The 21,017-nt window shown below is 41.7% G+C and overlaps 3 protein-coding genes and 1 long non-coding RNA gene across 4 annotated transcripts; 2 read left to right on the forward strand and 2 right to left on the reverse strand.

The window, feature by feature from the left end:
- The first annotated feature begins 310 nt into the window (after positions 1-310).
- LOC308383956 lies at positions 311-5,274 on the forward strand. Its single transcript, XR_013969252.1, has 2 exons — positions 311-927; positions 1,943-5,274. It is a non-coding gene; the product is annotated as an uncharacterized lncRNA (long non-coding RNA).
- Positions 5,197-10,267, reverse strand: snrnp40 (small nuclear ribonucleoprotein 40 (U5)). The gene is made up of 10 exons (XM_080862225.1): positions 10,033-10,267; positions 8,044-8,173; positions 7,849-7,942; positions 7,561-7,726; positions 7,316-7,438; positions 6,376-6,496; positions 6,208-6,290; positions 6,022-6,083; positions 5,563-5,666; positions 5,197-5,328 (listed from the first exon to the last, which is right to left on the reverse strand). Exons 1-10 carry the CDS (start codon positions 10,141-10,143, stop codon positions 5,279-5,281), a joined length of 1,044 nt encoding a protein of 347 aa, XP_080718351.1. The 5' UTR covers positions 10,144-10,267; the 3' UTR covers positions 5,197-5,278.
- A 2-nt stretch (positions 10,268-10,269) lies between these two features.
- zcchc17 (zinc finger, CCHC domain containing 17) lies at positions 10,270-16,081 on the forward strand. The gene is made up of 7 exons (XM_080862226.1): positions 10,270-10,398; positions 11,547-11,744; positions 13,879-13,979; positions 14,205-14,296; positions 14,385-14,485; positions 14,602-14,738; positions 15,011-16,081. The coding sequence occupies exons 2-7, from the start codon at positions 11,606-11,608 to the stop codon at positions 15,185-15,187; spliced, it is 747 nt and encodes a 248-aa protein (XP_080718352.1). The 5' UTR covers positions 10,270-10,398; positions 11,547-11,605; the 3' UTR covers positions 15,188-16,081.
- Positions 16,082-18,100: 2,019 nt separating this feature from the next.
- fabp3 (fatty acid binding protein 3, muscle and heart) lies at positions 18,101-21,017 on the reverse strand. Its single transcript, XM_080862504.1, has 4 exons — positions 20,836-21,017; positions 19,271-19,443; positions 18,522-18,623; positions 18,101-18,433 (listed from the first exon to the last, which is right to left on the reverse strand). Exons 1-4 carry the CDS (start codon positions 20,906-20,908, stop codon positions 18,380-18,382), a joined length of 402 nt encoding a protein of 133 aa, XP_080718630.1. The 5' UTR covers positions 20,909-21,017; the 3' UTR covers positions 18,101-18,379.

Raw genomic sequence — 21,017 nt, forward strand, 5'->3', positions numbered from 1 at the left:
CTACTTACCACGAGCAGCGCGACAGCACAATACAGTGAGCTGCACACAAGCTATATCAGAGAAGGAGGCAGATGATGAGGCGGCTATTGCAAAGGGCCACGCAGGAATCAATGAGCAAGACAAATGTTTTATTTGGACTTGTAATTCACCATGCTTTTGTGTCAAATCTTTGCAAATAAAGAATTCTGAGTTGTCCTGTTTTGATAAATTAAAGCACAGACTCCTTTGGGCTCTACTGAAGTAGATATGCAGTCAAATATAATTCTAAGTGCGGTACAAAAGTATTTGCCCCCCAGTCGTAACCAGTGGTTCAGTTCAGTTCCACTAACCACACCCAGAGCTGATTACTGCCAGACCTGATGAATCAGGAACTCACTTAAACAGAACTTGTCGGACAAAGTGAAGTAGACTAAAAGATCTAAAAATAAAAAACCAAACAAAAAAACAACAACAACAACAACAACACAACATGCCATAATCTAAAGGAACTCAAGAACAGCTGAGAAACAAACTGACATCTATCAGTCCTGAAAGGGTTATAAAGCCGTTTCTGAGACTTTCGGACTTCAGTGAACCACAGTAAGAGCCGTTATCCACAAATGGAGAGAACCTGGAACATTGCAGAATCTTCCCAGGAGTGGTCCACCTGCCAAAGTTACTCCAAGAGCGCATCAACGACTCATCCAGGAGGTTACAAAAGAACCCAGAATAAAATCTGAACTGCAGGCCTCAGCTGTGTCACTTAAGGTCAGAGTTTGTGATTCAACAAGACTGGGCAAAAATGGTATCCATGGGAGAGTAAGAAGAAAGCCGCTGCTAACCACAAAGAACATGACAGCTTGTCTCACAGCTGCCAAAAACATCGTGATGATCACCAGGACTTGTGGGAAAATATTCTGAAGACAAAAGTTGAACTTTTTGGAAAGTGTGAGTCCTGTTACATCTGGTGTAAAACTTACACAGCGGTCTGGTGCTTCAGGTTTTGGAGTGACTGAGTCAAAGTCTGGACTTAAATCAGATTGAAATGCTTTGGCATGATCTTAAACAGGCTTTTCATGTTCAAAAATCCTCCAGTGTGACTGAATTAACGCAAATCTGCAAAGAAGAGTGGGCCAAAATTCCTCCACAGCAATGTGACAGACTCATTGCTAGTTATCACACACGGTAGATTGCAGTTCTTACTGCCAAGGGTGGCACAACCAGTTATTAGGTTTAGGGAGCAATTAGTTTTTCACATAGAGCCTGGTAGATCTGGATAATTCTTTTTTCCATTAATAAATTAAATCATTTTTTTAAAACTGCATTTTTTTATTCAGTCAGGTTATGTTTGTCAAATGTTAAATTGGCTTGATGATCTAAAACACGTAAGCTAAAACCTAAGAAATCAGGAACGAAGCACATACTTCTGTTGGGCCTTAGGGCAGCCCCTCACTTCATCCGCTCTGTGAAATAAGCTTTTCAAGCCAATCTCTCTCTTTGAGACAACTTTCTTCTGATTGGCTGCCTCCTTCAAGCAGAAGGTTTTAGCAGCAGTTGGGTGGGGTTGCTGTGTCTGTGATGACCATATAAGGGTGTCATCTTTCGTTGATGTCATAGAGATCCAAGATTAGAAAAAAGTGCCTGACACAGAGTGTTTAGAGCAGCCTGAAGTTTGAGTTTTGCGTCACAGAGATTTTTTTCTTTTTATTTATTTTTTATTTTATTTTTTTACATAAGATGACATCACTATTTCAAAGTTTGGGCATGTTTAACTCACCCTTGTTACCAGAACCAGCTCTGGGCATAAGCTGGCAGAGCAGCTGCTCTGAGCCCCCCCCCCCACACACACACACACACCAACAGGGGGTCCCCCAAGAGAACACGAAATGTAACAGTGTTAATTACATAAAACATAAATGAAACATTCATGCACACTGTAACCATTTGAAACCAATCATTTCAGAAACATCGGGAAGACTGAAGTTCATCGCAGGGATCAAGCAGGACTCATGATCTTCACCAACAGCTCCTCGGAGGGAAATCGTCTTCTCCGCCATAGGGCCGTCCCAGAAGATGAACAGAGGTCTAAAGGTCATGTGCTTTAGAAATAGGAAACAAAATCCAGCAAGGACCTGAGAGATGTATTTGGTCATTCAGCTCCACTGTTCACAAAAGCCTCAACAGAAATGGTATCAGTGGATGGGTGGCTGTCAAGAGGCCATCATGAAATACCATCTGGAAAGAGTCACACAGTGGGACACTATCAGTCATGGACTGGTCTCCCCAGAGCCCAGATCCTAACATCATTGAAGCAGTGTGGGATCTTCTTCACAGAGAACAGAACAAAAAGCAGCCAACATCCAAAGAAGGGCCTTGAATGTTCATCAAGCCCAGAGAACTATTCTTAAAGACTACTTAAAGAAAGAAAGCTGCCTATGAGAGTTCAGGCTGTGCTGAAGAATAAAGGTGGTCATGCTAAATATTGAGCACTCTATTTAGATTCTTTGGAGTACCCCGAGTGAGACCGAATTGAAGTGATGCACTACAGACAGTTAGAAAATTAAATTCTTTTAAATGAATTATGCTGAGGTATTAATAGCTAAAAATGCACTGTCTACAAGTAGTACTGGTCTTACTCGTCTGTGAAATAATGAGTTCATTTCAGGTCTTTGAAAAAACACACACACACAAATGCACACGCAGTTACACAATAGGGCTTTATAAAATATGTAAAGCACACTTTCTCTTAAGAATGGTAAAACCTTTATTAGGAAAACTGCAGCCAATAAGAAAATGCACAGGATAACATAAAAAACAAAGCTGTGTGGGGAGCTAGCAGCCAGTTTATGGTGTTTTCGAACTGCACGCATAATGAATCCCAAACAACTTGGAGTGGATTGTAAAACTGCACCATAAACCTCCAAACCACACATTTAACTTGTACCATTGTACCACTGCATAAGTGATTTGTGAACCCTTTACTGAGATTTCTGCTCTGACGTCTTGTAAAATTATAGACAGTCACAACGGGACCAAACTAATAGCACATTTTTCATGTCTTTATGAAGCCCTGAGATAGACTGGCAACCTGAATACGCTGTTAAGAAAATGGATGGATGTCTTTATTAAACACATTAAGTTACAAGCTGTAAGTCCAAGCTGGAAAGAGTAAGTCAGCATCTATACCTCAGTAATGATTTCTCCAAAAGATACTCCGAACAAGACAAGTTAACAAGATAGGATAACAGATATTAATCCCTTTAAATCCTTGTAAGATAAATGCATGCAAAGTCACAAAGTTAAATCGCAAGTTCCCTAAAAAACATTACAGAGACGAACAAAGCTGGAGACTACAAAACCAACATCCAAAGATGTTTCTGTTCATCAGTCCACAGTAAGAAAACTCTCTACAAACAGCTGAAATTCAGACCTGTTTCTATGCTAAAAGTGCAATCTTCACGTTTAGTTTGGGGTTAGTTTTAGTCTTGTTTTCATTACAATAATAGGCATGATATTTGTCAGGGGAATATTTATTTAAGAAGTTCAGAATTGATATTAAAATATGAAACAGAACACTCTGTAAAGACAGCGGAGTCAGATTGATGTAAACATGGTAAGTGCCAATAAACACATCCACAAAATCCTCTTCAGAGAGATCCTTTTGGTATCCATCAATAGGCTTTGTGCATAATTCTGGTTGGATATTTGACCAAATTTTTAGCAGAATTGGCAAAGTTCATTTAGTTGGTTGGTTTCATGGATTGGACCCAACTTTTAAGATTAATTCACAAATTTTCATGGATTAGTTTATGCATCCGAAAACCAGTTTTGATGTATTTGGGATCATTTTCCTGTTGGTACTTCCAAGTGTAAACTGTCTCCCTGTTGATTTGCGGTGAAGTTGAAGAATTTGCTGGGAGTCCTGTCACTGTGTCCAAAAAAGCTTAATTTTTGTCTCATATGACCCATCAACCTTGTCTCCAGATGGCATTTGGTTTGTCCGCTTTTTTCTTTGTAAGCATGTTATTAGTCCATGTGATGGCAGTTTCCAGTTCTTTGCAGGCTCGAGTTTTTGTGGTTCCTGGGTTATTCCTGAACATCATAACCAACTTCCTGTCACTGAGGGTGACAGTTTGGGTCTTGTCCAGACCTTCACAAAGTGGTAACACATCAGAATTACTTGTACTCACCGATTAACTTGGAACCTGCAGTTGTTTAGAAATGGCTCCAAGAGACCATTCCAACCTGTGTAACTCGACAATTCTCTTTCCTACATCTTCACTGACTTCCTTGGACTTTTCCGTTGTTCTGAATATTAGTCAGTCCAATGAGTGATGTCACACAAATCCTTTTTATAATGGCAAATAGAAACTACCAGTTGTAGTCAAGCACGATCACTAACAAGTTGATAGAATTTGGCCTTTCCACATTAAAAGACATTGCGTAACCTTTAGCAGAGCTTATTAGATTTGGGTGAGTATGTGTGGAGGAGTATGCATACTTTTGGCTCTGTGTGGATTAAAGAAAATAGTAATGCTGTACTATTATTTCACCCTGGAAAAAAGAACAGTTTAAAATCCCAGAATTACCATATCATTTGTGCCCATGATGAGTGAATGTGAACTTCAGATCTGAACCTGAACGGCCCTCACTGAGAGCTGTGGCATGATTAGCAGAGGGTTGCTCAGTGCTAATAATAGAAATCTCCAGGAATTGCAACAGTTTTGTTAGAGGAATGTCAACATGTTCCCAGGTTACATAAGTTAAATAAGAAGGCATCTGATCAAGCTTACTGCTACTAAAGAAAGTTTTCCCAAGAGACGTTATTCACTAACTTTTCTAGATCCCGATTGCTCACTCCCTGTTTATTGTATAAGTTTAACCTGATTGTGTTTATAGTGGTAATTAAATGAAGATTCAATCATTTTTCTGGTTAATCAGTTTAGAAATACTTGTAAAGGCTCCACAAACACAACAAAGCATTTCAGTCAGAAAATAATTTGACAGCTTTTTTTTTTCTTTTTTCAGAATATTGAAGTTTATTATAAAGCAGTACATCAGAATAAAAAAAGAAGTCGCTGTGGAGGTTCTTGTGCCTGAGCCTAATAATCTTCAAACGCATCCTGAGGTTCTTTTGAAACAGGCTGAAATTACAGAGAGTCCTAGACCACTGTCGAACACCACCCATCCACGTCCAAGGCAGAACGCACGCACGCACACACACACACACACACACACACACACACACACACACACACACACACACACACACACACACACACACACACACACACAGCCCCTACTGAATTTCTCCCATGTACAGACGTTTATCACTGGCACCAGACAGCACTGTGTAGAGAGACAAAGGAGAAAAAAAAAAAAAAGGATTCGACTTTGATTTTTGTTTAATGTTTCATAAGGAAGCTTAAAGCGACCTAAGCGCCTAACTTAACATAATTCTGGCATACTGACATCCACCTATCCCAATGTGCCTTCAAGTTATCTTAATTAATTCTTGTGTTAATTAAAAAAGTGTATTTTAGGCCTGAAACACACCTTAACCGATGAAGTTAGTTCACTCACCTATAGGCTCCTCTGGGTGGAAGACCACTTCGTTGACCGAGCCTGCGTGACCCGGCAGTTTGTACAGGATCCTGCGTGATGTGGTGTCCCAAATATACACAAACCTGTAAAACATGATGCAGAAAAAAAATGGTGCTTACATTTGAAATCGCCATATGTTAAAAACTGTATATGTCATACAGTCACTCACCACTTCATTAGGTAAACCTGGTCATCTGCTCGTTAATATAAACATCTAATCTAATCTTATTTTTACTGGTAACAAATCACATTTTCGTCACTGCATTTTTCTTAATTATGTCCTTTGCGGGATGCAACGGGACAGAGTTTGCTTTCAGAAATACAGATTCGATGGTGCACTCAGAGTACAGCAGCTAACCTGAAGGTGACTTGAGCCCTTTGTGTTTGTGTGCGAGCTCATATTCATGTACAGTATGAGTCGGTGTATTTGCTTCTCACCTGTCGGCCGAGCCTGCAGCTATCTTACTGCCATCAGTAGACCAGGAGCACCTCATCAGGTTCTGAATGACAGGAAAAGATGAATTAGAAACAAAGCATTACATGTGTGAGCTGCTGAGGTGAAAGACAAAAACGCTTGCAGGACTCCAGCTGTTTGTCACTTCAATGAAGAGGGATATAACTTACCTTTTCAAAGTTGTGAACATTGCCCTGGAAAATCTTCACACATCTTTCCTTGGGAGCAAATGGTCGAACATCCCAAATACGGACTGCACAGAGACACAGGGAGACTTCAAGAACAGGATTCACCCATACAGCCAACCACGTTTATGAGCCAAACATGTCTGATAGTACCTGTGTTATCCATGGAGTTTGAGAGAAGGTATGACCCCTCGGAGCTCAGGCTGAGCCCAGTCACTGAGTCACCGTGTCCGTGCATGTTGTAGATCAGCTTATTCTGCCTCAGATCCCACACCTGCAACAACACAATCAATAACTTTGGGTAGGGTTCCTGCAGAAAAGCCATGCAAAGTCATTCTTGAACATTTTATAAGAGGTGCAAAAGTAAAAAATGATTCACTGCTTTATGGTCTTTGCAGTACCTCAGGGAAACAGCGTCCCAACAGTGGCTAAATACAGAGTAGAAACAACTTTTTCACTTGTATTTAAATGAAAAAAACCCAGCGCTGAGCTACACGTTAGCATCAAACCGCTCCAAACTAAGATAAAACCAAAAGTATTTACGCAATCTTTTGTTCATGTTGCTCCAGAATTTAAGAGCCACAACCACTGGGAAATTATTTTTAAAAAACTAATTATAGTAATTTGTCCTGGATACATTCTAAACTGTGCATGAACTACATGTAAAACCTTAGTTTCACTTTTCAGCCTTGTGTTCTTGAACATGACTAGAGGCTCCCTTTCTTCTAATTGAAAATAGTTATGTATGAAAACCCATTTATATGCCTGTCAAGCATGTAACACTTTGATAGGTGGCAAGGATAAACAGCCCACTCTGGCAAGCTGTGCTGAGTCCATAGGTCCTGCTCGCTTCTGCTAATCAAATTCCATCTTTTTGCCTTCTTTGGCCACAGGCGTCCAAGATAATTATTTGAAATTAAAGCGGCGCCATGAAGTGAAAAATTGGCCCAGCCGAGATTTAATTTCACTAATACACTATGTGTGCTGTGATAATAAAATCCACAGCATAAACAATCTCGTTTTTCAGGATACCCTCGAAAGAACATGGACAAGAAGTTCCATCAGCAGTAACGTGTTTCCAGTGTCATTCTACCTTGATGTCATTGTCGATGCCTCCTGACAGGATCTGATCGCTGGTGTCGTTGAAAGTCACAGCCAGCACCTGGTAGGTGTTCTGGAAAGTGTGGATGGCTCCTTTTTTACGGATGTCCCAGAGCTACAGAGCAGACAGTGACATCAAACAGAAAGCACAATCAGACCTTCATGTTTAATTTTGTGGGACAAAAATGTGGCATCCAGACCTAAAGATGTGGATAAAAATAAAGCTGGAAAACTCACCTTCACTGTCCCGTCGTCACTGCCGGTGCAGATGAGTTGGGGTCCACGGCGAGCTGGGTAGCATGTATTAACGAAGGAAGTGTGGCCCTTCAAGCGCTTGATCCTCTCGCCCGTTTCACTGTCCCAAACACCTACAGTTTTGTCTGTGCTGGCTGAGAACAGCATGCTGAAATGACATAGCAGGAAATAACAGTTAGTTAACCCTTTATAAAGAGCACAGGGTTATTAAGCCCTTAATAGGAAGTGCTGATTGCATGTGTCCTTTGCTAAAGATCTCCACCTACTTACCTGCCATCTGTGTTGTAGTGCAGCTCCATCACTGCTCCACTGTGTCCCTTCAGTGTGGCGTAATTTTCGCAATCTCCATACACGTTCCAGAGCACTGCAGCAAAAAAACACAAAACACCGGTACACACCAAGTTATTCACAGTGAAGAAGTCGTTGCCTCACTGCAGAGATTTACTGGGAGTTTAACTAACTTACATATGAGTCTGTCAAATCCTGAAGAGGCAAGGGTGGCTCCATTGGGGTGAAACTTGCAGCAGTACACCTCACCCTCGTGGCCAGACATTAGCATGATAGGAGCCTGGAGGCTGGAGGTCCGTGGGGGGCCCTATGGGAGACATATACGTGGTTAATACAGAGGTTGAGGTTAAAGAGGGAATTTCAGAAAAAATGTACTGATGTGAGGCTATGACAAGAGGACCTTGCAGTACAGTCAGTGGCATGGGTTTTGATTTATATGGTAACACTTTAAACAATAACTAATACAATGTTTCCCCATTATCAGTTCTTTCTTGATTCCTGATCAGTTTTCTTTGTGGGAACAAAAGCCGGGATCAAAGGCAGCTGTTGGTATAGAAACGTGTCCTGCCAGGTGACCTGGGAGGGTAGATACATCTGGAGGCAGATGATTAAAGGTTTGAGTATCTTGTTTCTAAATATTCAGGTAACTTATCCAGTTTAATCATACTGGATATTTTTAGCTTGTATTTATAATTTATTATAAAATCAGATATGGACTGTGAACGTGGGTCAAAGTGTTGTTGTTGTTTCTTTTATATAATAGTCTCAAAAACAAATGTCAAGGTCATATTTAATGAAATGCTGGTGTTTTAATGCGAATAAAGATGATCTGCAAGGATCATCTACCTCCATCTCAAGCATCCTCCTCTCTCACACCAACCCTCTGCATGACATCCTTCACTACATCAAAGGATCTTCTGTGAGGTCTTCCTCATTTCCTCCATCTTCAACATCCCATCCACTATCCCTCCTCTCCACATGTCCAAACCATCTCAGCCCTCTCTAACTGCTCAATCTGCAATGTCCCTCTGATGAAACTTTGCATGCATCTTTAGTATTGTCCATTTGGGTCCTTCCCAATGTAAATCTGAATGTTTTCAATTTGTCAGAGCCATGATACACCATCCAAACCATACATACAGCAGGTCTCATTACCACCTTCCCTTTCACTCCTGTAGCTGCTCTTCCACAACCCATGGACTGCATCCTGGCTGCACTCTCTTCTTCCCTTATCTAATGCCCCGTCCGTTGCTTTGGATGTTTGAACCCATTTATGTAAACTCATATACCCTCACTGTTACACCTCCCATCAGACTGGAATTTGATGCGTCTCCCTCTCATTCACACACAAGTTCTCTTTTGTGTCTTCTGACTTTCATTCCTCTTCTCTCCACCACATACCTCCACCTCACCAAGCTCTCTTCCCCCTGCTCCCTCCTCTCACTACAGATCGGCTGCAGACATCATAGTCTACCGGCACTCTTGCCTGGCCTCATCTTTCAGCCTCTCCATCAAGACTGCAAACAAGAAAGGGGCACAGAGCCAAACCCTGACATAATCCTACCCCCACCTTGAATAGTCGAAATGTCAGAGTTAACAGCCAAAGGAATAGAAGTATCTATTTGTTCTACACTGAGATACAAAGTAGGGGTTACCTGGGAGTAACTTCCTGAATCCAGAATAGAAATGGTGGTCAAGATAGTTGATAATGTCTTTTACTTTCTTTATCACCCGTGTTTCTCAGTGTAAACACAAATCTCTTTGCGCGACCCCCGTTATTTTGGAGCTGGTATTATCAATGTTGCTGAGAGTTTCTATCCTTAAAAGATAAAACATTAAACCAGAACACAAAAGAACATTTTCTGTGATCGCTTTAAAAACTCTTTTTAAACAATCGTTTACCCAAATCTAGATGGAGACATTGTAAAAAGCATCAAAGTGAGAGCTAATGCTGTGCTAATTTTATTTGCATGTTTATAGGTCTCGCTGGCAGCCCAGATAATGAACCTAAAATCACCACAAAGGGAAAATGTGACTTTTTTCCAGGCGGCTTTATATATAATTAATCACAAAGCGTACACAGTATAGTGTGGTTACTTGTTCTAAGTGTTTGAGTCTACTTCAGTAGCCACCCCTCCCGGTTGTAGTAACAGCTACCCTCCGTACCGTGGCCACGAGTTGCTGAGACTGCGCCGCCGCTATCAGCTCCGTCCGGGGCCGCTTCACGGCGGAAGGAACCACCGCCATGTCTGCCGCTCTTTTCATAGGCTCAATCATCTTTACAGGACAAAAATCCGCAAAAATTTAAAGCTTTAACGCTACAATTTACAAAAAATGAATAGACGTCTTTCATACGAGACGTCGGAGGAAGTAGCACCAACGTATCAACACAGAAGAAGTACTTCCTGTGAGCGCGAGGAATACTATTGGTCGAGATTTGCAACGGCTAAGATGATTGGTAGATTAGCCGCTCCGCTTGTTGTTGAAACGTTTTGAACCGGATGTAAAATAACCATCGTATCAATCCGAAAGGTAACGCTGATATCATTTTAAAATTATTTTCTCTGAAATTATTGCTGCATGAGGTTATGTTTATTGTTTATTATAAACTAGAACGTTAAGCAGGCGCGGGCCCATTTTCTTGTTCATATTTTATTTATTCAATATCTGTTTATTCATTTATTATAGCTCTTTAGTGTGGCTAACATTAGCCGAGGAGCTGCTGTTCCATTCAGCTTTTGTGTTTGAGATAAAAAGTGAGTCTAATAGGTTTTTATTGCTATCCAAGAGATCCAACACATAGCTGTGAAGCTCATAAAAATCACTTTCGGGTACAAAATATGACACGGCTGAATAGCAAGTCAGCATGCGAGTGGGGGTAAAATAATCAGTGAACATAATAAATTAAATCAATCTCTTTTTAGATTTAGCTTTTGTATACTGTTAGGATCAAATGAACTGTGTTGACATTTGACTTCAGTAAAAAAAATATGTCTTTGTTTTAGCATGAAATTCCATGACTTTTCCTAAAGTGACCCAAAATACACGAAAATTAAAATGTTTAAAAATTCATAGTGTTTGTACAATGAGGCTGTTCTAGGTCGTATCTATTCAGATGGATTTTAGATCCACCGGTGTGGTTCAAATAACAGAAAATTTTGGTTTTAGGGAATTTTAAAATGGTACATTCCATGCATGGAATAATAAATTGGCATAGAAGTATTTATATATTGAGGTCATACAGAGGTCAGAGGGTGCCTTGGCACAAGATCTGAAATAGGATGCCATGATCATGGGGTAGTTAGAACCGTTGCCTTACACCAGGAAAGTTCCTGTTTCAGAACCTGTCAGTGGCCTTTTGGTGTGAAGTTTCCTCTAGGTACTTGGGCTTCTGGCCACACTCCAAAGACATACGTGATTCTAAATTGGCTGTGGATGTGAGGTGAATAAAGTGCTTAAAAGTGCTGCATGAATGTATAGTTAAAATGTGCTTGTAGTCTAAAGTGGTCATAAAGACTAGAAAACTGATGTATAAATTCAAAAACAATGCAAAAATACCCGCCATGTAAGAATGTGACCTACAAATAAACAAATTAGAATTAGTTTATTCTGAGCTAACAGAGTTTAAACTCACTAAGATTAAAACAGAGAGTATAAATGCACCTGATCTGCCATTTCAGGGATTGTGGGAATCCAAGCGCAAGATTCAGTTATTGGAAACCGTGGCTGTTTTGAGACGATGTCCGACCGTGACCGCCGACCATCAGAGCCGGCTGGGCTGGATGGTTTGCCACCACTGTACAGCATTGCCAAAGGAGAGGTGGTTTCAGTGCAAACTTATGGAGCATTTGTTCGACTGCCGGGATACAGGAAGGAAGGTCAGTGAAAAGATTTGATTATTCAGATGAAAAATAAAGAAAAATAGGTTGAAGAAGAAAAAAAACAAAGTGTTGTTTTGTCTGGAGATCTCTTCCTGTTAAAAGGGAGTTCTTCCTTCCTACTGTCACCATGTGCTTGCTCATAGGGGGCAGTAAGATTATTGGAGTTTTTCCTTTAAAATTGCAGGTCATTACCTTACAGTACAAAGTGTCTTGAGTCAAACAAAACACTTTATACTGTTATACTTGTTGTTGTGAATTGGTACTATGTAAATAAACCTGAAAACAACAAAACCCTTAAAAAAGGACATACATGTAAGTATAGTAGGTAAGCCTGCCGTAATTATTGTAGCGTCTTTACTTTACAATGGGTGGCTGTAGCTCACAGGTCATCTACTGATCGGAAGGTTGGTGGTTCGATCCCTGGCTCCTCCAGTCTGCATGCCAAGTATCCTTGGGCAAGATACTAACCCCAAGCTGCTCTCCGATGCATCCATCGGCGTGTGAATGTTGTTCACACGCCGTCTAAACTGTAGACTCAGTTTAGAGTCAGTGCTTGGGAGAATGGGTGTGATTGGGTGAATGTGGCATGTTGTATACAGCACTTTGAGGACTCCTGGAGAGTAGAAAAGCTATATAAGAATCAGTCCATTTACCATTTACAATACAAAGTACCTTGAGGTGACTGCTGGTATGATTTGGTGCTATATAAAATTGAATTGAATTAGTGTACTGTCTCACTGTGTGTAAGAAGACAAGGCTGAAAGACTTCAAAGACACAGGTCAAAGTAAGATATTTCACATTCTTGTTATGTTTAAAAAAAATTGTTCTTTTTGGCTTATTAGCACAATCATAGTTTCTTCTATTATAATTCATTTGTGTTATCTTCATAGCAACAGAAATTGAAGATGTGTGTGTACAGACAGGAGGTGTGGGAGGATGGTTGGGCGGGGTTGATAAGAAGTGGGACACGTTGATGAAGTGGGATGACTCGTATCTATATTTACACTTGGGTTACCTCTTTGATAATGAAGTATGATTTATTGTTGCTTGGCCTTGACCTACATGTCCAGTTAAACAGCAGCTTTTCATTTTCACCACCGGAGGGCGAACCGAACAACTTGTGCTCACACATTCATAACCTGTAGCCTAAAAAATGATTTGGAGAGAACTTGTATGCTTTATTTAAATTACAGTCCCTTTGAAGTGAGAGTCAGTTAAAGTGGTTTGAAGTAGATGTAATGATTAAGCACAGTTATATGATTTAGTTGGTCAAATGTTATTGAAGCTTGATAACAGCTGGAAATAAGTTTGATTCTTAATTTAGTATTTGGGTTTTCATTTGTCATCCAACACGTATTCATGTGTCAACCTTTTCTGTAGGTCATGAATGCTCACCATGAAGTGCTGTACAAAAGTCTTGAGCCACTCCTTATTTCTTTATGTTTTGCTGAAAATGGGTGCAGTGATTTATTCAAACCTGTGCAAACATGAATGGAAATACAGAGTTTGTACAATTCTAATGAGCTCAAAAGTTAATATTTGTTATAACCACATTTATATTTCACAACATAGTCTTAACTCTGTTACCTAACTTTCTTTAGGTAGTCTTCAGGAATAGTTCTCCAGGCTTTTTGAAGGACATTCAAAGCTCCTCTTTGGATGTTGGCTGCTGTTTGTTCCATTCTCCCACACTGTTTCAATAATGCTGAAATCTGAGCTCATGGGAGGCTAATCCATGACTGGTATAATGGTTATGCATTATAAGTTTTTCTATCTGGGTATGCTTTTGCTGCATTGGTATCATGTTTTACAGATGGTTGTAGACACTCTTGTATTTTCTCATGACCTTCTCTGTACATATTGACAACGATATGAACAAAAAAATAAATAAATTTTGGATTCATAACTTAATAAGACCTGTTGCAACTGATTTTCAATCCACTTCTTGTGTAATGTGGCATTTGGCCTTCAGAAAAGGCTGAAGAACTGTTGTTCAAGACCGTTTTATAAATTACGAAAGAAAGTCTGGTTCCAAATATAAAGACATGAGGGTTTGCTTAAGACTTTTGAAAGTATTAATGTATTTTAGGTGATATCTAAGTAAATGAGATTTGTCCTTTGCTTTCACAGGTCTGGTACATGTGAGTGAGATGTCAGCTTCCCGGGTGGAGAACGCTTCAGAAATTGTGGATGTGGGAGAACATGTGTGGATTAAAGTCATAGGGAGAGAGGTAACAATATCACACGTATTTTGGACAACATTTGTTAAATGAAGGTATTCTTCAACTCCAAACCCCAGAAAGGCTGCATTAAAAGTCCTCCTTTACCCTTAAACCTGAAAAGGTGTCAGAAACTGCCACTCCAGTGGGCTCAAACTCAACCTGGTTCTCATAAAGATAGTCACAGAAGTGCACACACAGAGCAGAAAGTTTACAGCTTCTTCCTCTGCTCATCAGATTCAGGGTGACAAGGTGAAGCTGTCTTTCTCCATGAAAGCTGTCAATCAGGGAACAGGGCGGGACTTGGACCCCAACAATGTTATGGCAGAGTAAGTGCTTACGGATTCATTGTGTGTGTTTTCATGTGTCTGAACAGGTGTGTGTGTGTTGTTAACATCTGTGTGTGTGTGTTTATAGGCAGGATTCAAGGCGGCGTAAGCAGTTTAGAGACCAAACCAGCAACAGGATCACGCTGGAGGCTGTGCTCAACACAACGTGTTCAAAGTGCGGCTGCAAGGGTGAGGTGACATCATGAGTCATGTAATGTGTCAAAGAGACTGTGCTTGTTTCACACAGATGGCTGATTTGTTTGAATTCACACTGCAGTTGTTAAATAAATTATTACTCTCTTCAGGTCACTTTACAAAGGACTGTTTCTCTGCTCCTGGCCTGCAGTACGCTCTCTTGCCTGAAGAGGACGATGAAGAGCCACAGCAGCAACCATCTACAGCCGCACAACATCAAGATTCAGACAAAAAGAAGAAAAAGAAGGTGACAATGTGACCTTTAAAGCCCTGCGCAGCTCTCGCTTCCTTTTCCGCTCTACCTTTCCTTTGCTGATTCTTTCTTTCTCTCTTTCATCTGATGCAACAACCCCCACATGTCTCTCTGCATGACATGCGGTTGTGACCACATTGGGAGTCTGTTGCCTGGAAAAATGATTTTTGTGCTGATTTAAGAGGAACATACTTCAGTGTTTGGGTTTTGAGGTATTGAAACTGCTTTTTTGTGCAACTTCTTTGTTTTTAACGCCTATTCTCCAGGAAAAGAAAGCAAAGAAGAAGAGTAAGAAAAGGGAGAGGAAGGAGTCTGAGAGCGACAGCAGCAGCAGCAGCAGCAGTGAATGTAAATCCAAGAGGAGGCGGCAAGAACACGAGCGTGACAGAGATGACAAGAAGAAGAAGAAACACAAAAAGCACAAATCGCACAAACACAGCTGAGACAAACACAGGGTGAACGTGGTTGGCAGCAGACTGAGAGAAAGACTTCCAGCTTTAATATCTAAACCTTCATTCACTGTCTGTCAAGTTCAAAACTTGAAGGGAAGCGCTGTAAATACAAACATGTGATAATCTCCACTTGTCCTGAAGTTACTCCTCCATAAAGGGAGGAGTCTGCCACACTGTGTAATCAGATAGGTGCAATCGATATGGCGGCAAGTGGCTATCCCTTTCCAAAACCCCGATATTGTTTACAGCTGTTTAGGATCTGGGAAATCCATTATACACAAGCGAGAGGGTAAAAAAGGAGAAGGGAGACACGCACGCACATACACAAGAAATAGTTAAGACATAAACAGGAAGTGTAAGGCACCACAAATGAGCTTTAGAGTAGTGTAATAACACGATAGCCTGAGGTTGTCTGCTGGTTTTGTTTTGTTTTTTTGTGCGTGTTTGCGAGTCTCACCTCGAGGAGACTCTTTAAAGTACACCCAGCCGTCTTCCTGCATGTCCACTGTTTGCTCCATTAAAACTATTTTTATCTGTAAAGGTAACAAAATGTCTCACGATCTCTTTGTTCAAGGACCTTGAACTCCTAATGTTGCCGTCCTTGGAGGACCAAAACACATGTACACGCACACGCAGTGGAATTTTTCAAGCTCTGGTCCACCCATAACCAGTTAATGTTTTAAAGCCTGGACAGGCGCCCCTACACAGCATAGAGCCCAGGTTATGTCACGCAAGTTTTTGTTTTTTATCAGGGTTAGAGGCCCAACATCTTGTTTCTTCTTCTCTGCTGCTTTGACCCAATTTCAAGCTTCTGCTTGTGAGGCTGCTGAGTGAGATCGCTTCCAGCTGCGGCGGTTTGAAACGGCTCCAGTGCGATCCACCGTCAGCGGGTTTAGTTTACCGCTTAATCTCAAAAATGTTCTCTATTTCTTTTCCTTTCTCTGCTCTGACAGTCGTATGAGACACTCGGCATGACTGCACACCCAGACGTGTTGCATTAATACACATACCTGGATTACAACTGCAGTAAACTGTGGATTCTGCATTCATTTACAATGAACTGCAGGCTTTAATTTTAACCTTGGGTTGATCTTATGTTGTTTTTTTTCTGTGCAGAGTGTACCTGGAATAGGTGACACATTATGTTTTAAGATGTTAAATGATTTGGAAAAAGATTGTTTAAAGGCAGCTAGAGGAAACTTTTTTTTTTAAATAAAAACCTTGTGTTTTAGAGTTATTATCGCATTTTTATTAGTTCTTATTCTTGATTTTCAATCCAGTGTAGTTCTGAAGTAATTAGCAGACACTTTGATGTCTGATCCTGATTGCACAGTGTATCTGTCGACGGCTGTTCCTCTTGACTGTTCCCTCCCTGTTTTACAGCACGGAGTTGTTATCTGTAAATTTGTCTGAGAACACATTTGAGCTCCAGATGTCAGTTTTCAAACTAGCCGTGAAAAGATTTTCAAGCACGAGCCGAATGATTGTGACACATTGGTCGTTATCGTTTGCTCAAATTGGAATTACTAGTATGATCCAGGTACTGTATCAGCCTTGTGATGTTTCAAATCCACAAAGCACTGAGCACTATGACTGTATAGTTTATACAGTGTGCTACGCTGCACATGCACTGTACATACCTATATATGATATATGTGTTTGGGTTAGTATCATAAAATGAAAAACAGCCCTGTGAGTGAGCATAGTAAAAAAGCTGTTCTGCAGAAATGTAGTAAAAATCCAAAGTTTGAAAATGTAAATGTATAGTTATTTATTTAAGGGCTCCAGCGTGATTAGTTTTGCATGAGCTTTGCATAAAATCAACTGTGCTCTGTTCAGGAGCTGTGAAGCCACATCAACATGGTGTCATGGCGACGTGAAGAAAATTCAGACCAGGTTTACCCTGCAAGAGGACCTCTCACACCTGTATGTTAGTGGCTCAAACTGTGTCACTTAGTGCTCAGAGCTGCCTTAATTCTTCTTGGCAGAGATTCAACAAGGTCCTGGAAACAGCTTTTCTGCTCATTTGCTTTGTTTGTGTTTACTCTGCAAAATTTTCAACACACTGCAGGTACAGTGCGCAAAAACAGCCGCATCCATAATCTCTACCCTTACTCCATCCATTCGTTCCTCAACCATTTCAGCTCCGGGTAACTTTAGGAGGCAGTCGCAGCAGGAGGTGGCCTGGGCTCCTCCTCCGCCCTTTCACCCCTTTACCCTGCATTTAGTTGGCAGTGCGTCACATGACACCAGTGTACCCCGGGAAGGAATGATATGAATTTAGACAGCACATGCACAGGCCTAATTCAAGTACAGGACATAACATTATCCACACAAGTACAAGCTTTACCTCAACTTTCCTTTAACCTCACCAGGGCAAAGGCAAGATCCACACTCATCTGTGCACACACACAGGAGCTGCTAAGAGGCTATAATTAACCTCCATGTGAGTCCCTCTAAAGCCCACTGTGATGGAAAATGTGGTCACACATCTCGAGTCTATAGTTGTGTTGGACTACTGAACTCTTCAACCCTCCTGTTTAAAAGTACAGCTCAGATTGGAACAATTTCACGCTCAATCCGCCTCGAATACAGCCCTGAATGCACGAGATCAACCTCGCAATCAGCCTCCCCGAATAAAGCTTTAAATTGATCATTTAGATCCCAGATCAGTTTTTCCTGAGCAACGTTTCTTGTACCTCTGGGCTACGGACCGTCATTAAAACAAAGAAAAACACATCCAGGGAGCATTTTTTTTCCTCCAGTGTGTCCATCAGTGTAGACACTTTTATTTGAAACGTATCAGAACTCCACAGGAAAACTTTTCAAACACTTTTCCAGGCAACATGTTCTTCCAGGCCACATTCTTAAAAAAGAGAAGAAATGCAGACCTGGAGTCTTACAGAGAAACAAACATCAAAAAAATTGATGGAATTTATTCATTGTTTCTTACAGTAGAATGAACAACGTATAAAGGAGGTGGGGAGGAAGAAAAGGAGTCGGAGGTCACAGTCAATACTAAATTAATACTAAAAGGGACAATGACGGGGGTCGATAGCAGCCATATGAGGAGGTGGGGTTGTTTTTCTTTTTGGCCTGTTTTGAAGAAGTGTTAAGGAGTCTGGGATGCGGGATTTTAGTTGATGCAGGTAGCTGCTGAAATGTTGTGGGATTTCTTTTTCTTTACTCTTCCTTCTCGTAGCGACGCGTGCAAACAACCTCTCCGAGTTTGAGTGTCTGTTTGAAGAGAGAAGAGAAGTTACATACACATACATACAGAAGTTACATTTGAATTATTCTTTTTTTGGGGGGGTGGGTTACTGACCAGCAAGAGAACGTTGCCGTTGACTTCTCTGACCAGGCTGGTCTCCTTTTCGTCCCACCGCTGAATGTGCACCAGCTTCCCGTCCTCTATCTTGACAATAGACTGGCGGGGAGCAGAAACGAGAGTCAGACACACATCCAGCGAGCGAGTGAGGATCATTTAAATCAGTGGTTCGGCTTTCTGTTATTTCATTGTGCGCTTCACCATTGCGCAGACATCTTTATAGGCAGCTACCGCACTTTTCCCATCTCATGGCAAGCTTGTAAAAAAATACCTAAAGTTACATATTAAAGAATGCAACGCAAAGGAACTGTGCAATCAGAGAGGACGACAACGACTTGTTGGGTAATTCATGTGCTCGTGCAACAGCCCACAGAGACATCAGTCTGAATGTGAGCTCGCAATAGCCACAGCTTCTTGCCATCAGCAAACACTCTGCAGTATACATTTAGTTAAAGTGTATGCTCCTTGCTCCTTTCCCCCGTAACGTTCCCTTTAAACGCTACCGCGCACTTAACTTTATCTCTTTCCCAAAGCTTTATGTCATCCCATCACGACTGTTTCCACGGCGATCCATCAGCCTGTGCACTTTAATTATCACACCATATTTCTGTATGGTTACTTCTCCAGTGTGCAGGGAGGTTCCAGCAGACTTCTCCTTACCTCATACGAAGCCTGCTTAAAACCTCTTTCATAAAAGGCTAAATGCAAGGTTTTGCATTGTTCAAATTGGACCTTTGACCTCTCACCTTGACCTTCCTGTCGTCGGCGGTTGTCTCGTCGAACTCCTTTCCCAGCGTGAAGCTGAGCTCTGTGTTTTTCATGGTACTCTGAGTCTTCAGCGTCACCGTGTCGCCGTCCACTGAGATGATGGTGGTGGGCTTGGTGAGGTTGGCCACTTTCCGTGTAGCGAAGCCCACGCCTGTGTAACAACACAAATTTAAAACAACCAGGTAAGTCAGGTGAGGTGTGCTGAGGGTGGATTATCCCCGTGGGAAATAAACAAGTCTAAAGGTGAGGCAGAGACTCAACCTGTTTCTCTGCCGCTGGCACTGATCCTCTCACATAGGGGCAAAGGTTGTACCAGTGTATCAAGCAGATGTTGAGATATTCTAACCCGACTTAAAGGAAACGTCCTGGGAGTGTTTACAGATACCGAAAGGAATATGTTGTTGCACATCCAGAGCAAAAGCCGTTGGTTTGCCCCCGGGCTGCCCTTCATCTGACATGCCCTCTAATCTCTCCTTTATCAGCCACTTAAGCGTGCTGCACGTTCTTCAAACACTGCAGAGTCCCTCTGACCTGGGAGAGTGCCTGTTTGGGCATGTGTGTGTGTGCAAATTATTACCTGCTTTCCTGGTGTGCGTTTGTGTGTGTATGAGGGATTGAGTGAATTTGTTTCTCTGGGTAAATGTGATTCGCACCATTTCTTTTACTGAAGGGAAAAAATCTGTTTCTGTTTGAAGTTAACAACCCAATTCATTTACAGCAGCGACATTCCCATAGCACATGTGTGTGTAGATGCCTCATCGATTAAAAGGACTGGGGTTAGAGGTTAAAGGGCGTCTGCTTGTTACCGTGATCAGAGGAAATACGTCGATGGTGATGTGGCTCTACACAGCTGTAAAACAAACTCCATCCACCTGCCTCCATTCCACGCTCCACAGCCATGTGTGTGCCAGGAGCCAAACTATATCTCCATGTTCCCGTCCCACCAGCTCCTCCTTCCAGCTTGATATTCAGCTCCTCCCATGACCTCACACAATGAACAGCTTTCAGCGAAGGTCACCCACATTATACTACACTGTGTGTGTCTGTGTGTATGAATGCCATTCAGTGATTCCCACAGTGGGGCTGATTTTTTTTTCTTCACTCAAAAAAGAAAAGGGGGGGGGGGGGGGGGTCCTCCCTCCTTTCCAGCACTTGGCCCATGTGGTCAGCCATGATTCCTCTTTTTCCTCCCTCCCTCTGGTGCCCATCTTCTCCTGCTGTATTTCTGTTCCCAACCTACGCTTCGCTCCACCCTTTACTCTACAGCCTACCCCTTTATTTCTCCATTTGAAGCCTCCCTTATTTGCTCCCATGATTGATCATTTTTTCCCACACCCTGTATCAACAAGCTACTTAAAACAGTTTACATATGAAACACACCTTATACCATTCAGCTCGCCTCAAACCCGTCTCAACATGCGCTCGCTTGCAGCACTACTGCTGCATCCTCTGTTTCACACGCATGCGCGCACTCCCCTGCGCAATGTGCATGCATTAAAAAAAAACAGAAGAAGAAAGAAATAGAAATACACGGAACACTTACCCAGCTCTTTCATGTAATCATCAAATTTATCGCTCTCCTTGAGGAGCCATGTGCCAACGAAAGCATCGACCATGTCTGCAGCGGTGCGGAGGAATGAGGGCGAGAGAGAAAGACGGTGTGTGTGAGTGTGTGTGTGAGGGAGAGAGAGAGGCGGCAAAGCAGGGGAGCGTCAGAATGAGAGA

The sequence above is a fragment of the Rhamphochromis sp. 'chilingali' genome (assembly GCF_963969265.1).
Source record: "Rhamphochromis sp. 'chilingali' genome assembly, chromosome: 17".
In the NCBI taxonomy this organism is placed as follows: domain Eukaryota; kingdom Metazoa; phylum Chordata; class Actinopteri; order Cichliformes; family Cichlidae; genus Rhamphochromis; species Rhamphochromis sp. 'chilingali'.